We start from the raw sequence: 16,761 nt of genomic DNA on the forward strand, positions 1-16,761 counted from the left end.
GTTGAATGTTGTGAGGCTACAGAAAAATTTACACAAATAAGATCAGGCTTTTGATACCCTTAATTCAAGAAATTCATTTGTGAAAGGTTAATAAAATAAGTTAATGCTCTTGAACAGGTAGATGGAGTATTATAAGGAATACATATATATATATATATATATATATATATATATATATATATATATATATATATATATATATATATATAACTGTAGAACATGATGGAAGTTAAACTTGTTAATTGGAAGGGATGAGTTTGTTTATCTACCAACTTCCATTTGAAATAACAAATTTAATGATGGCAGTTTTCTTTTTGTTATACGCATTTCTTTACAATTTTCGTTTTTAAGATAGCTAGCAATCAAATAAAGTTATATAAACTTTAGAATATATATATATATATATATATATATATATATATATATATATATATATATATATATATATATATATATATATATATCACTTAACCGCAAAATTAACGCACCACTTATAAATTCTGACTTATTTTAAAAAATATTATGTATTTCCCGGATTTATCAATTACAAAGATGATAATAATGTTTATTGTAACGCCTTTTATAGGTTTTACTCCGTTTCCCTTATTTAATTTCAAAATTATAACAGCTTTTCATAAGTACCATGTTTTGCTGTAATTAAACCTCACTTCTAAAACAAAAGTATGTATTGGTTTTAAATTGTTTTAACAGTGGAAAAGATCACTGTCATTTGAGCATCACATCTGTTCGCAATGCAGCTTTCTAGACGAAATTTAAGTCGTGATGAATGTGTTGCGATTGTTACTTTGTCCAATGAAGGATTAACAAATCGCCTACTTGATAAAAGATTTGGAGTATCTCATACAACTGTCGGTAGGGTTCTGCAAAGGTTTGTAGAGACTAATGATCATGCTAGAAGACTGAGGTTCATGGAACAGCTGTTAGTCAAAATACCATAAGAAGAAGATTTGGCGCTTTGAATTTACAACCTCGGGCAGCAACTACTGGTCCCAGATTGTTCGTAGACCACCGAAGAAACAGGCTGACTTTTGTAAGGAAGCATTTGAACTGGGAAATACACGATTGGGGACAGGTCTTATTTACAGAAGTCAAGTCAAGGTTTTGCCAAGTAAGTTCTGATCGCCGCCCAAGAGTGTACAAAAGACCAAATGAAAGATATTTCGCTTGTAACATTCCAGAAACTACTTTATATGGAAGCGACTCATTGATGGTATGTGTGTGTGTGTGTGGGGGGGGGGGGGGGATATCTTTAAGAGCTTGCACAGAGCTTTTTATTGTTGATGGTGGACGTCTGACTTCTTAACGAACCATATTTTGAAAAAGAGTGCTTATAATTGCACACTATTAAAACAGTTATTGAGTTATATTTTGTAATAGAATATATTGAGGACGGTAAAAGTAACCTTAACCTTTTAACGATTAAACCTTGCCAATACCTAACCAAACTATCACCAAACCTTGCCCTTTCCTTACCTGGTAATTCCCAAACCCTCAACCTTAATCCCAACTTCCGCATAACCCTAGAACCCATACCCTCTAAACCTCAACAGCTTCATACAAACAAACATATAAAATATTAACTATTAAAAACGCCGTCCTCACAATACCTTGAAAACCAAAAGTCCTACACCTATTCGTTTAAGACTTTTTTTTTTGGGGCGTCGATAGAATATTTACAAAATCTAGATTATCACTGTACATAGTATGGTGGTTTCGAAAATGCAAACCATACCTAGTTTTTTTTTTTTAATGAGTTATTTCCGCTATAATGTGACTTCAATAAACTGAACTTATTGTGCTATTTTTGTAAAAAGAAAAGCAATTAATATGTATGCAATACTTTTAACCCCTTGGGTATAACAGGTACCATCATGAATCTACTTTTCTAGCTTTTAAAGATAGAGGTGGTCTTTAATTGGTATAAATAAAGCTTGTGAAATAGCAGAACAAAAGATTTGTTAAATTGGCACATTATCACTTACAGGAAAGTTACTCACCAATGAGAGATGTTATAGTTAATGCTATTTCTATTTCAGTCTTGAAAGAAATCAATTTATCTTCAAGTGTTTCAGGACATACAAAACTATTTGTTAAATACGAAAATTTAAGAAAACCATGTTTTTATGCGTTAAGTTACTTATAAATTGCTATTGCAAAAAATAGTTGCATCAGCTTCGAAAAAAAATCTTTCAAAGTAACTGGAGTAAATGTAAGACTCTTAGCAAACTGGTTTTTGTTTAAAACCAGTAAATGTAAAAAATTCAAAGAAATTTGTTAAACTTTATTTTGAAAGAACTATATCTTTAAAGCGCAATTTCTTTATATAAGACATCACGTGAAACATCACAGGTGTCCAATTTCACAAATTTCCTCATTTGGGTCCTTTTCTTCATGTACTGGTGCGTGCCACTTTTTTTCAGGCGAGCTGTTTAAAAATGTTCAACATTAGACTACTGATGTTCTCAAAAAAATTTTCCGTTTTCCTCAAAGTAGAAAAAGTACAACAACTGTTGGTCTTTCCCTGTAGTCTTTAAATGTTTTTAAATATTCTTTTTTTAGGTTACCAATTTGTAACTTTCTATGTTTTTACTATACTATGATGAATAAGACTTTAGGTCACACATATAAAGACGAGCTAAAAAAATAGCATTACCAAAACTTTCAACGCAAAGACTGTTTTGTTAAACAGCATTCAGAATTTTGGGTCTTTCTGATATTACGCCCGACAAAAGTATTGGCTTCACTTTATGATTTGCGCTTTCCGAATATAAAAGAGATCAGTTTGTTCTAAAAAAAAAGATCAGATAATCTAAATCATTTTTGAAATCACTGTATGTGATATATATTTTCTGCATCTGCAGCAGCTTCAGTTACATTTAGGATCGATAGCAAATAGATCAAATTGATTTACCTCTTGTTTATGTAGTGTAATTTGAGCTTTTCAATTTTCTTAAATTTTGCTCCGAAAAAATGAAATCAATGAGACGAAATCTGGCAAATTTTATCATAAGTCATCATATTAAATCAAACATATTAAGATAACTTCTAAAGAGGTTTTAAGAGTCACTGAGAGAAAATGGAGGTTTTTTTTTTTTTAACTATATACGCATTTTACTGTGCAACAAAAACAATAAGTCAAAGTGTTTGCCTTCAACAGTTTTTATTTTGATCGGTTAATCAAAGAGAACTAAATTATTGGCGTTTAATTGAGAAAAAAAATCTGCCGCAAAATGCTTTTTTGCAAGTATTTCTCACTTGAGCACGACAATCCAAAAGACTTCTATTGTATGAAAGTAAGAAATTAACTTCGTTTCTGATCATTTTGACAGTGATGAAGATCTGTCTGTAGTTAAGACTTTTTTAATACTTTTTATCAACATTTTTAGTTGGGTCAACAAATTACTTTTATATATTTTAGTTTTTCTGTTTTCCTGTGAAGACAATCTGGGCTATACGGGTTTTATTTACCATATACGCGGTAGCATCAATATTGTTTTCCATAATATATAGCAAGGATCCGGAATGGCTGAAGTATCTAACAAACTGGGGGCTTATAGTTACTGTTGTTTACTTTGTATGGGCAACTTCATTATCTGGAATCTATGAGTTTCATATTAAAAATCAAATAACCCCAGTTGTGGCATCAGGATCACACGTTATAACCCCGGTTGTGGCAACAGGATCACATGATAAAGAAGAAGTTGATAAAATAAGTGGTAAAATACCTTTTCATTTAAAGTTATTTTGGTTGTGGTTTACATTAACATACTTACTTTCATGCATAATAGTTGTCATGTATTGGACGGTACTTGTTGGAAGATTGGAGTTATATCACATTTTTCAATTTAATGATCTTCGTTCATTTCAAGCATTGAATGCCCATGGTCTTACGTTATTTTTATTACTGGTTGACCTACTTTTTCACAAAATTCCTATCAAGTTTGCACATGTTGTGTATGGGTGGTGCCTAGCTTTACTATACGCATTTATATCTGTTATATATAACTTTTCGACAGGACTTCCAATATATCCAGCTTTAGATTGGATAAGAGAACCACTCCGTTCTTTTTTATATATATTAATAACTTTTGGTGCGAGCACGCTTATTCAAGCATTTTTGTGGTTGTTGGACCGTTTAAAAAAACGCCAAAAATTTGGATCAACTCGAGAGTTAGCGAATGTTATTTAATATATATATATAATTTACAAACACATTTCTTTTGAAAAAAATATTTTTCCTAATACACTAAATTGACAATGGTTTTAAGGGTTTTACCACACTGTGGATAGAGAGCAGTTTTCTCATATATGTTCTAATTTCAAAATTCTCTTATTCTCAGCTTTGTTTATAGTTTAAAATGTTTAAATATAGCATAACTCCTTGTATATTTAGTTGGGTGTAAAAGTTTGGGAACCAATTTTTTTTTGTTGTTTTTGTTCGATAACTTTTTTCTCTTCTTCCGATTGAACTGAAACTTGCACAGAAGTTGAGTTATGTCATATTGGTTAACTTATATTTTATATCAAAAAACTTTTCAATATATTATTTATTCCAGAAAGTACTTGCAAAATATAGTAAATACGTTTCTGAAGCTGCTGGGCGAAAGTTTGGGAACGTCTTTTAGTGCACTTGACCTTTGTTTACAATTGATCTTTAAATTAACATAGAAAATATTTAAGAACTAGCTTTTTCTGTACCAATTATCATTTTAAACCATATCATCATTATAAACCATATTCAATTATTGCTATGAAAAATTGTAATAATGAAGAAGTAACTTCAAATGTAAAAAATTTGACTAGAGGGGTTTATCGCGAAAGTTCTCACAGAGTTGTTAGGTAAAAGACCAAAAAATTCCTGCGAAGAATAGAAAAGTTTGACTCAAGTTTGCTACCACATTTTAGTTAAGTAAAAATTCTCTGGAGCGATGAAATCAAAGTTCTTGCTGTTAGGATCGTATCAAATAAAGTATGTTTATTTGGTACGATCATTCACCGAACCAGGTCAGGATTTATTATGATGACATTATGGGTTAACTTAAGCAGAAAAACATAATCTTACCACATTCGATACAAAAGTTGCCAAGAGATCTTGCAACATGAGAAGGATCATAAACGGTCAGCAAAGTCAATAAAGGAGTTTTTTGATTCAGAAGAAAAGTTGTTCTTAAACGGTTAACGCAAAGTACTGAATGAAATCCAATAGAATACTTACATTTGGATCGTCAGTTAGTAGATTGAATATCAACAAATAAATAAGATTTATTTACAATTAAAAAAGTTTGGGAAAATATTGACATAAAACTGTTATAAGATTAGTAGAATACATGTCAAATGGATATAAATTCTAAAGGATATACTATTAAGTATTAAGTTAATTGTGTTATTGAAATAATTCTTGAGGCTCTGAGTATTGTAAAATTTACAAGAGATGTCGTTCCCGAACTTTTGCATGGTGAAATTTACAATTTTTTGTAAATACCGCCATGCAAATTTTGTTTATATATGTAAAAACATTTATTTAAAAAATTGAGTAATAAATCTTTGATGAAGTTAACTACTGTGAAAGTTTTTACCGAAAAGAGAAAAACTCGTTTACAGTCTTCCACATGCCCCTGAATGTAGATTACGATCATAGTTATTAAAAATAATACTATTTTAAAATCCGACTCCTAAATGCAGCAGTGTTACATATCCAAGTTTTATTACTTATATAAATTTCATTAAATATACTAATGCTAATAGCACATTTTCATCCATACTTTTTTCTCTGTAATACTGAATCTAGTACATATAAAATTTTTTTGAAAATAAATTCTACTGTACTGCGCCCGTTATAAAGATTTCTCGTTTCAATACAGTACTCTAAATATTGGAGAGCGAACGGTATGAAGCAACGTCATCTTCGACTATGTGCTTTGAAATTTTTTAAGATTTCGCATATGCTTTTTAAGTGTGAACTGAAGAAAAGGAGGTTTTTTTTGACTTTATTGCTAACAAACGCAATAAATCAAACCTCTCGCATACCAATCGAACTTGTCATTGATGAAAAATGTGCTGCAATAAAAACCGTAGGTTCAAAAATATAACAGTAAGAAAAACACCGAATAAGAAAAGCAATACATCAAACTTTTCTTGTTTAAAGCGAGAGATAAAAAACAATTAATTCTTCTTTATTCATGGTGGATAGATATAAAAAGAGACAAGAAAAACTTCATGATAGAAAACAAAGAACTGCAGCAAATAAAAACAATCTTTAAAAAATATAGTTCTTAAAATTCTTGAGTTTATAGAATTTGATGAATCATAATCTATAAACTAGCAGGAAGAATAGTAAATAAGAGAATTTGTTATTAAACGCTATTATTTATTTTCTGGCTTATTCGTTTCTTCTTGCTTTAAAGGTATTATTTCTATTTGTTTTTTAAAGTCATTAACGTCTTTTTCTCCATTTACTTTCAATGACGATATACCGTCAGCTAGAGTGTCACTTGCGTTCGATTGTGCGTTTTTCAAGCTTTCAACGCATTCTTCAAATTTAGATTTAAACAATGCAGTATCTAAATCAGTTAACTTTTATTAAACAAACTAACAACTGATTAACATATAAAATCGTAACAAGGGTTAAAGTAGATAACTATACATACTTTCTGATTTTCCGAACCGAATACATAGTGTTTCTGGTTTGTTTTCTCCATCAGTAAAATCAGATGGCGTATTCCATACCAATGCATTTTCATTATTATTATGAGGGCTGATAACCATACTTGCTAACACTGCAAAAAATAATAGGTACAAAAAATAAAGAAGATTAATTTGATGAAAATATAACACAGCAAGTAAAAAAAAAATAGCTTACTACTATGATTTGCACAAATTTTTAATGTTTTATCTCGACGCATTATAATTCGATATGCTGTCCTTGTTTTATGCTTCATGATTTTAATTTCGCCAACTCCTCGTTCCTTCCAAGTAGCTCCATCTTCTTCATCCATGTGGAATCTATATAACTTACAGCGTCTAAAAGTGAAATTGATAAAACTAATATAAAGCTGTGCACTTCATTAGTTGTGCAAAAATAACACCTAAACTTGCACAAATTACAAGAGAATTCCTTAATGTCACTTCTAGCTGCAAGGAATATCATCTGTACCTACACCTGCATCAATAATCAAAACAAAAGTTTTAAGAAATTGGTGCTAGAAAAGATCAATTAACTAGTGAAATAATCGAGTGTTAAAAAGAAAAACACCCATGACAGATACTGAGTAACTGGAAGAGATACAACCAAAATTGTTAAATAAGAAAGTATCAATCAAATGCCTCTAAAAAAATAGGAATTTTAGAATTGAGAAAACAGACAAAAAAAATATTTAAAAGAGTGTCAGGATGCATTGAATAAAACTGGAATTTAATGACCAGGTAAAGGTTAAAAAACAATTTGCTTCACTTTGGAAAACACAGAAGTGGTAGAGTGTTTTAAATGAGTGAAACTGAAAGCTGCATTTGTGTGTTAGCTAGATTTTTAGGCAATATTTGTGCAAAGAAAAAAGACCAATTTTTGTTTATTAATTGTGATTACACGTAAAGTCGATTTAATGGAATCTTGACAATTGTGCAGGTTTATTACATATATAAAAGCTGTAAACATAAGACTATAAAGCATTAATAAAATATTCTATATAAAAGAAAAACATCTTTAATTTTCTAACAACATAATTAACAATTATGTATATAACTATAAATAACTATGTAGGCTTATATTTTTAATTAAACATTTTAAAACTGTGAAATTAAGTTGCCAAGAGTGTGCATCAAAGAAGCACCAACAAAGTGTAAAGGCTGACCCCTCCCTGATAATAACTTAAAAAAATTTTCTTACTTTTGAAATTTTATAAAATGATATTGGAGTAATAAGGAAACAAATTAATTTTTAAATGCAAAAAAAAGTTAAAAGTTACAAAGTAGATGTAAAGTAATATATAATCTAAACAATTCTTTTTTTTTAAAAAAAAAAAAAAGTAAAAGAATGCTATAAAAATGTCTGAAGTAAACTTACATTTTAAAGTACTCAATTTCATCTTCTTCTCGTGGACAGACATTAACCCTCTCTAATGTTACAAGTGGTGTGACATGTATTTCTCTTTCTGGACTACCAACCACTACAGGTACCTAAATTAAATTTTTTTTTTTTTTTTGATAAGGCTAATTTTTTATTAAGGTTAGATCTTTCATTATAACATAAATTTTATGCTACAATAAAAGACTAATTGTTATTAACTTGTGCAATATCAGATGCAAAATTTTCTGATTTTTCTAACTTTTTACAGGAACATGTTTGATAACTTGCAAAAAGTAAGAATAAAAAAAAAACAGCTCAAGTTATGTTAATGAAAAAAAAAAAAGTAAATCTCTTATACTAAATTGTTCTTATACAAAATTGTTCTTATAAAATGTGTACTAGTTGATAAGCACTTTAAATAAACATGTTGATTGCACATCAGTATACTTTGCGCCTTTTCCTGTGATTCTATCTTACCATTGTTAGTTTTTATTGTATAATATTTATAATAATGATTCATTGACATGCATTTATTTTTATAATTTCCTGCAATAGCAGGTATAATAGTAGACACAGATGCATGTTAAATCGTTGTTTTTGACTGATGGCAGCAGTTAATACTGTCATTTATCTAGTTATTTAAATTTTTTAAGTTCTAGGTATAAAGAGCTGTTTTGACAGAATCATAGACAAAATAATTGCAATAATTGAACTTGGATTTCCATGTCTCGATAGCCACTATTAACATTTTTCGATCACAATTAATGTTTCTTGTTGGTTATTGGTGTAGGATAGGCAGGCCTAATTACGCATAATTACAATTTACTAGAATATAGTAAACTAAAAGCATTAGTGCATGGTTGTGCATTTGGATAAACCCATTCAAGTCGAGGTCGTTGTGAGGGAACAAGTTATCTTTACAAAATTGTTATGTAGTTGACTTTGGTGTAAGTGTAAATAAATGAAGATCTAGACCAATGTATTCTGATTTTAATAACTCTTACTTGCTCTTCTGACATTTTCTTTCAAAGTGATATAAGGGATAAGAACAGATTTAGCAGTGGAAAAACGAAAGCGGGCAATTCGCGCTCTATCAGTAATTGAACATGAATTATGAACACCACAATTGCGCTCAATGTTGCCGGAAGCCGAAAAATAAAAAACCTCGTCAAAAAATATAACTTTCTAGCATATTTAGGCTTGGTGTTATACATTTATTAAGTCAATTATTATATACCACAATAGCTCATTAATTCTTTAAATATTTTTTAAGGACAAATTTTAAAATAAGAGGAAATGGGGGGGGGATGCTTAAACTTATAATTATTGCTAAAGACTTTCTTGCTCACCGCTTCTCATCTCCTTCATAAGATCCTATTAAGTAGTTACATTCCTACTAAAAGCCACAATTTAACTGAACTAAACCAAAAAAACTCAAAATGGAAATTAAAAATCATTTTTCTACAAATTGTCCAAATTTGTAGAAAATTTTATTACTATTTTTTTAAATTGTTTTGCATTCATACAAGAAAACAGTTAAAAGTCATACAAGTGAGAACAGAACAAGAATATTTTCCACATTTGTTGGCATCTTTTTATTTTTATATTTTATAATTCCACGTTTGTTTGTATTTTTTTATTTTATAATTTCACATTTATTTGCAAATAAGCGTTTTTAAGTTAAAGTTGTTTTACAGTTATTTTAAACGTTTTTTTTTTTTTTTCCTGGAAAATCATTTTAGTTCAATATTCCTTTAATTTTGGAAAGCGGTGTTTTTACTTAATTCGTAAGGATAGATCTAGTGCGTTAACAATATGTAATTGTAAATATTCTATTATAAATTTTTTTATAATAGCGCCTTGTAGAATTATAAAATAACTGTAGGTTGCCTTCCCCAACCTAAGGAAAAAAGATAATGTATGTGAGACAAATAATGGTGCAAAATAATAAATGTGCTTGAAAAGTAGCATAAGTATGTGAATAGTAGAAGTCCACGACTTCCACAAATTTATAATGAACAGCGTAATAGAAAAAAACAATGCAAGCATGTATATTTAAAATGTATGTACATAAAAACGTTTCCGATTCAGCTAAAGTTTTGCATTGAAATTAAGATGCAAGTGCAGCACCAAAGTCATCTTGATATTGCAATAAACATCTAGACAAACATATGACAAATAATCAGGCGAGCTTTAAACATTCATAGTACGACAGCTTTTTTTATTCAACACGTGTTTTCATTCATTCAATTTTCTCTTTCAGGTTCCTCTCTAGTTTCCGTTCTCAAAGGTGATATACACAGAATACAATTAAATCTTTAATCCTTGGAATCTATCATACATTGTTAAATGAGGGTTGTGTTAAACTTCACGAATTAATCATATCAGTAAATGAGAGTTTATGATGAGTTCAAATCACCTCAAGAATTTCTTCTAAAGTAAATTGTTTTTTATACGACTTATACTTATTGATGGTATTTTAAAATGAAAGTTATTCTTATAATTTTATTATTTCTTGTAATGTAAATTTATGCTGTTATATAACTTACATAATTTTGATAAAAAATTAAAAAAAAAGAAAAAAAAAAAAAAAAAGATAATTGAAAGTAATATAAGATTTAAATAAAACCATCGCTGGTTGGTTTTTCCGTAAATAATAATTTATCACCAATAAATTACAACCTTTTTTATAAATCAAAATATCGATTTTTTTTTAAGTTTTTAAAATAGAAGCTTTATGCATTTAAGACACCAAAAGTTTTTGTGAAGACAAATTTATGCTAAATTTGTTATTTTTGTAAAATAAGTTTAAATGAATTTAATTAGGTAACGCTATTATGAAAATATCCTAAAAAGTTTAGAACGTACGTAATGATATCGCAAACAATTTAATGAAATATCATAACATTGTGAAATATAATTTTTTTTTAACTTAGTATTTCACTTATCAATAAAAACATCAAAATAAAAAAAAAAGTCAGAATATAGATTATAAATGTTTTGCCCTCTTTATAGCCCGGCTAGCTCAGTCGGTAGAGCATGAGACTCTTAATCTCAGGGTCGTGGGTTCGAGCCCCACGTTGGGCGCTCTTTTGCGACCTTTTTTTTTTAATAAAACTTTGGGTGCATTTTGTTTGTCACTATGAAAAAAATTATAATTACTATAATCTAATTAATGTGGGTTACAACCAAATATTTGTTGTTAATTTTGTCTTAAAAACTTTATTTTTTAACCAAATTAACTTTTACAGTCTTATCTCTTCTTCTAAAACCTTTTTAGACTCTTTCGCTTGCATTTTGGTCTCCATTGTTCCAATAGCGATGAAATATTTGAATTTGTTTTTCCCATAGTAACTCTTGATAGCCACAGTAAAGTAGTAAATCTAGACTATGTCTAGGTCTGTGAATTATTTTAAATTATTCAATAGTTTAGGCATTTAAAAAAATGGTAATAAATGCGATTTGATACAACTTTTTTTTTATATAAATTTTATTCTTTATTTTTCTTCATTGTGCAGCTGCAGTAAAAGAGCAATAAAACGTAATTTTTATTTCAAAATATAGGTAAATAATAATCTATAAAAACAGAAAATAGTTCTCATGATGTAGTTCTTTCGCAACAAATACAATTAAACGACAATAATCATCTTTCCAAACAAAAGCTGTCGAATATTTTTCGTTCTTTTATACGGATAGTTTTCCAAAAATATCCCTAAAAAACCGTCATAAAAAACCACTAAACATAATTACAATTTTTTGGTTTTCACTAGTAAAAACTATTAAAATTATTAGCTCCGTAACGTCATTAACATTCTAGTATTTTCTGCAACGGAATTTCAGATGAACAAACCATGGACGTATAAGCATGGACGAATAAGAGATGGACGTCCAACTCAATGTTTAACATCAAAGAGGCCGCAGAAATTAGCGAGACATACGAGTTTCAGACTAACTCTAAACTTTCACTCGTCAACAAAAAATCTATCAAAATGGCTGCCGACAGATTTAAAACAGAAACTCTTATCACGTGGTATTAGTTTAAACTTTTATGGTATTTGTTTAATAAAACTGTTCAGGATAAAGTAACAACTTTACGTGTTGACAAATTACTAAACAAATTTCACCAAGGTAAAGGAAATTAGTTGTCGACACGAACAGATATCATTTTTTCAAGATGAACATTTGTAAATTTGGGAGCTTTTTGTGTTTAAAGTCAGTCAATAATAAAATAGATCTGTAAAGATAATTTTAAAATGACCAAAAAGAGTGTAGCGAAATATAAAAAAGTTTAAATAACATTTTTTGTCAAGATCTGGTTTCATTCAATTCCTTGGTCCTTCATTTACCAGCCTTAAATTTGTGGATTTTTTAAGTATCTTTTCCGATATGTCGCCGTTTTTTGTCTCGCCTTCTCTATAAGCTCCATAACATGTATTTTCTAATGGACTTTTTAAATAATCATTTGATAATGCAAAACCTTTTAAAAAGTTATTAAAATTTATAATTGTCTTGCAAAATGAGGCCAGATATTTCATGTTTTCGTTTTTCATATTTCATATTTCATATATTTTTTCATTTATCATTAAATGCACATAATAACCCATTAGTTTTTGTCAAATAAAATTTAGTTTATATAGCTTGTAAATCATATTATGTTAATATTAAATACTTAGTTATTCTTGCGGTTTGCCATAAATTGGCTTTGCTGAATTCATTCAAACTGTGACAAACTATTTCTTCTTTATTATATTTATATTCATTTTATGTATAAGTTATTTATCCTTAACTATATATATTTGTGTTGTTAAACATAAAAATAGAAAATTCTATAATATTCATAAACTGGCAGTCTAGAGCAATATAGTAGATGGAGTAGTTCCCTAGACATGAAACCATTGTGCTCTAGGTAGCTACAAATCTAGTTGATATTTTGTATTATTTATTATATCTCAAATTATAAATTTTAGGTATGTGTGCAAAATTTTTAAACTATTCAACTATTTTATTATTTTACATCATTGTAAAGAGCTTTAAATCAGTATTACGATGGTGAAAATTTCATAAAAAACTAATGATTCTACTAAAAGTTATGCCCATTTAAGTGACAAAAATTCATTATAAGGAATGCTGAAGAAAACTGCAACCAACTTAAAAAATTAGCGTTCGGCTTACGGTGGTTTTATAATTGAACTTCATTGTTTAGTTTATAGCGCATTACTTTGCCTCGGTAATATTTTTATTCAACTAATAACAGAATATGGTTTTTTTGTGTGTGTTTGTGTGTAAATCATGTTTTGAATACTTTAAAAAAATCACCAATATTTTAAATAAAGTTTCATTTTTCTAAAAAAACAACTTTTTAATGAATAAAAAAAGTAAAATATACAAAATGCTCATTATCGTGAATCCCCCCCCAACCTCTACAAGAGAAGAATATTTGGTACCTTTACTGCGTGCAAAAATAGAATATGAGCGTGTCATTATTTTTTAATGAAATTTGGCAGGTACATAGAAAATAGATATATAAAATTGATCCAAAAGTTAGAAAAAAAACCCATCATTCCTTCAATGTCAATTCACTTCCAGAACAGGAATGAAGTTTTCAATAGCAATTAAATCACTAAAAACGTTAGTAACAGCAAAAAAAAAACAACTTGCAATAAACTTACAACACTCTACTTTTAAAATATTATCTAAGTCAATATAAAATTCTAAAAAAAAGACGAGAAAAATCCATCCTTACGACACCTACCTCGAGCACGCGGTGAAAAAATGGTCACAGATTTTATCTTTAAAATCGGTGCCGTAAATCGCAGATACGCACGTACCTATAAATTGCACGTCCATCTCTTACACGTCCATGAATAAACCAACCAGAGAAGAATAATGCAGCTAAAAAGTTGTGTTGTTATCGACTTCAACTAAATCGAATGAAAGACGACTAGGCGAAAGTCAAAATTAGTCGACTATGAAAAAATGAATAGTCGATTTAATCGACTATGGGTTTTCTACTAATCGACTAAAAGTCGATTTAGTCGGGTAATTATCACTACACGTACATCAGAAACATTAAAAAAAAAACAAATTTTTTCTTTTACTCGTAATTTAATCAACTTAAATATGCTAAATGAATTGTTAAAAAGTAAAATTGATTTTTTTTCATACAAAGCATTATTTCTTCACGAATTTAACAAAATTATTACTAATATTGCATAAAAAAACAAACGCAATAGAGACTTATGACACATATTACATTGATATGGCAGTCAAGAATACACTAAAATCATTTCAAATTGAGATATTTTCTTTCATTTGCACATTTTGGTTGATATTAGGTCCATTATTAAACACGTCAAATTGTATTTCAACTAGTTCTTTGAACGAAATTGTTAAACTTGTGAGCACCTTTATAGATAATTTGAGAATTTGATATTAAGCCATGACAAAAATAAAATAAAATGCTTTAGCTGGAGTTTTCACCATCACTTTCAATTTCACTTTCAGTGTTTCTCTGAGGCACTTCTGGCTTTTTCTGAAGTCCAAGGTTTCTTTTTCTCATTATGGCTGATGTTTCCTGTATAAGAGGATCACTTACATCAACCAATCTAAAAAAAAGATCACTCATTCCATCATATAGTGATGTTTTCCTAATATGGTTCAATCTGATGCTTCTTAAATTCTTGTTGTTTGCCTCTAAAGCTTCTTCATTGTGTAATGCAAATTTTAACCGCCAAAATTGATGCAAAAAAGTTTTCGGCGCAAAAGTTTTTGATAACACTTTTCTTTAGGACGGTCATTTACGGTCCAGTTTTTACTTTTAAACAAATGAAAATGGATTATATTATGACATTTTCGTAAAATTAGGTTGGACACAGCTGGATATCATTAGATAAGTTGCTAAAAACGGCCTATTTTTATGAATAAAAATCTGCCTATTCGAAGTAACTTTTTTGTCAGTTAAATAGATTTAGTTACCAAAAACTCAAAAACCGTTTATATACTGCAATCATTTTCAACCTATACTGAGCAAAGTTTTTTATCAATACATCATGCATACTGTTAAGAAAATAGACGAGAATTTAGTGAAAATTTGAGATTTTACAATTTCATAAATAATCTTAATATTAAAAATATTTGGGCCCTGCAAATGTGTTTGTATCCTTAAAAATTTAATCATAATAAGGTCAATTTACAAAGATTAAGCATAATCAAGTAAGATATCACAGAAAAACATCTTTTATCAGATTGGCTGTATTCTTGTAAAAATTTTTTTTTTTTTTTTGCTATTCTGACGAATAGTGAAGTTGTGAAAAAAAAAAGATATAAAGTACCCATCTGTGCATTTTTTTTTTCTTTACTTTGTGATTGTAATTTTGTTTGTTTATTCGATTTTAATTCATGTAATAGATTAGTTGAATTAAAATTGAACAAAGAAAATGCTCTTGATATAACAACAGCATGTGGTATTATAACAGTATTACATACCACCTTGTTTTTTTGTTTACTCTCTTAAAGTTCTATTTGTTTCATAGCATCTAAAAAATAAATTGTCAAGCAACATTAAAATATATGCTTATAATAAAATTTTTTATTCAAATATTTCGACTAAATCAACTTTTAGTCGATTTTAAAAACGTCGACAAAGAATAATCGACTAAGTCGATTTTAAAAATGTATTAGTCGATTTTGGTCGACTTTTGTATTAGTCGACTTTGGTCGAAAAATACATTAATCGATTAAGTCAACAGTCGAATAATTTCAAAGTCGTAACAACACTACTAAAAAGTCGCTGCCAAAGTTAAGTTTGGAAATAAAAATAGAAAGAAGAGAAAGTTCAATACTTATCAACTTACCAACATATGCAAGCTGACTGCTAAAATGGTAATGTCTTCTGTAAATACTATTGTAAATTCTATAAATATCAATAACAATCTCACCTCGGAAAATCCAGGGATTGTTTCTGTTTTATTACGTAGCATGTTTAAATCCAACGACACTATGAATACGTCATTTATTTACTAAACTTGGCAGGGTCATTCTACATTTCTCATCTTTTAGGTTTAAGTAATCACCCAATTCTCACCAAAAAAAAAAGTTTTTCCCAAAGAATCATCAAGGGACCTTACTTACAATACCACTGCTACCATACCAAGAAATTAAGACTTCAAAGTTCCCTATTTTTAAACGATATTAAAATTGTTGTTCTTCACCTTGAAAAATATTGGGACGTTCTTTATCAGTGTTTTGCAATAATCCAAAAGAGTTGCTTTCAAAAATAGGTTTCTTACTTCAAATTTAATTAAAATTAACGTGCCCCGGTCTTACCCTACAGTTTTAATGAAAATTGAGTTAAATTTCATTGAATAATTATTTTTGGACGTTCTATAATATGAAAACTTGTAAGTGCTTATAATTTTTTTGTCTGAAGCATTCTAACGAGAAGTAAATTATATAAGTTCCCTTTTTTTTCCGAGTTACTTGTTAAAACCATGTTTCTTCAAAATGCAAAGTTTTTATTAAGTTTTACTTTTAAACCAACAGCAAACTGAAGCTGAAGAAAAAAAGAAAGCAACATTTTTATGTCTATACACGATTAAATTCATTTTTTATTATAAGAAATTTTATATATATAATTTATTATCAAAAAAAAAAAGGAAAAAAAAAAATAATATCAACTA

At 28.7% G+C, this 16,761-nt stretch overlaps 2 protein-coding genes and 1 non-coding gene across 3 annotated transcripts; 2 read left to right on the forward strand and 1 right to left on the reverse strand.

Annotated features, from left to right (window-relative positions):
* Window positions 1-3,155: 3,155 nt before the first annotated feature.
* Window positions 3,156-4,456, forward strand: LOC149886168 (protein rolling stone-like). The gene is made up of 2 exons (XM_090093528.1): window positions 3,156-3,314; window positions 3,440-4,456. Exons 1-2 carry the CDS (start codon window positions 3,252-3,254, stop codon window positions 4,208-4,210), a joined length of 834 nt encoding a protein of 277 aa, XP_089949654.1. The 5' UTR covers window positions 3,156-3,251; the 3' UTR covers window positions 4,211-4,456.
* Window positions 4,457-5,762: 1,306 nt separating this feature from the next.
* Window positions 5,763-11,059, reverse strand: LOC149886169 (ran-specific GTPase-activating protein-like). Its single transcript, XM_090093530.1, has 6 exons — window positions 10,855-11,059; window positions 9,088-10,354; window positions 8,081-8,193; window positions 6,881-7,041; window positions 6,669-6,797; window positions 5,763-6,581 (listed from the first exon to the last, which is right to left on the reverse strand). Exons 2-6 carry the CDS (start codon window positions 9,100-9,102, stop codon window positions 6,385-6,387), a joined length of 615 nt encoding a protein of 204 aa, XP_089949656.1. The 5' UTR covers window positions 9,103-10,354; window positions 10,855-11,059; the 3' UTR covers window positions 5,763-6,384.
* Window positions 11,060-11,097: 38 nt separating this feature from the next.
* On the forward strand, window positions 11,098-11,170 carry Trnak-cuu (transfer RNA lysine (anticodon CUU)). The gene has a single exon. It is a non-coding gene; the product is annotated as a tRNA-Lys (tRNA).
* The last annotated feature ends 5,591 nt before the right edge of the window (window positions 11,171-16,761 follow it).

The sequence above is a fragment of the Hydra viridissima genome, unplaced genomic scaffold, assembly GCF_058129835.1.
Source record: "Hydra viridissima isolate aposymbiotic clone 2 unplaced genomic scaffold, HvirCarnegie_v1 scaffold_7, whole genome shotgun sequence".
Taxonomy (NCBI): Eukaryota; Metazoa; Cnidaria; class Hydrozoa; order Anthoathecata; family Hydridae; genus Hydra; species Hydra viridissima.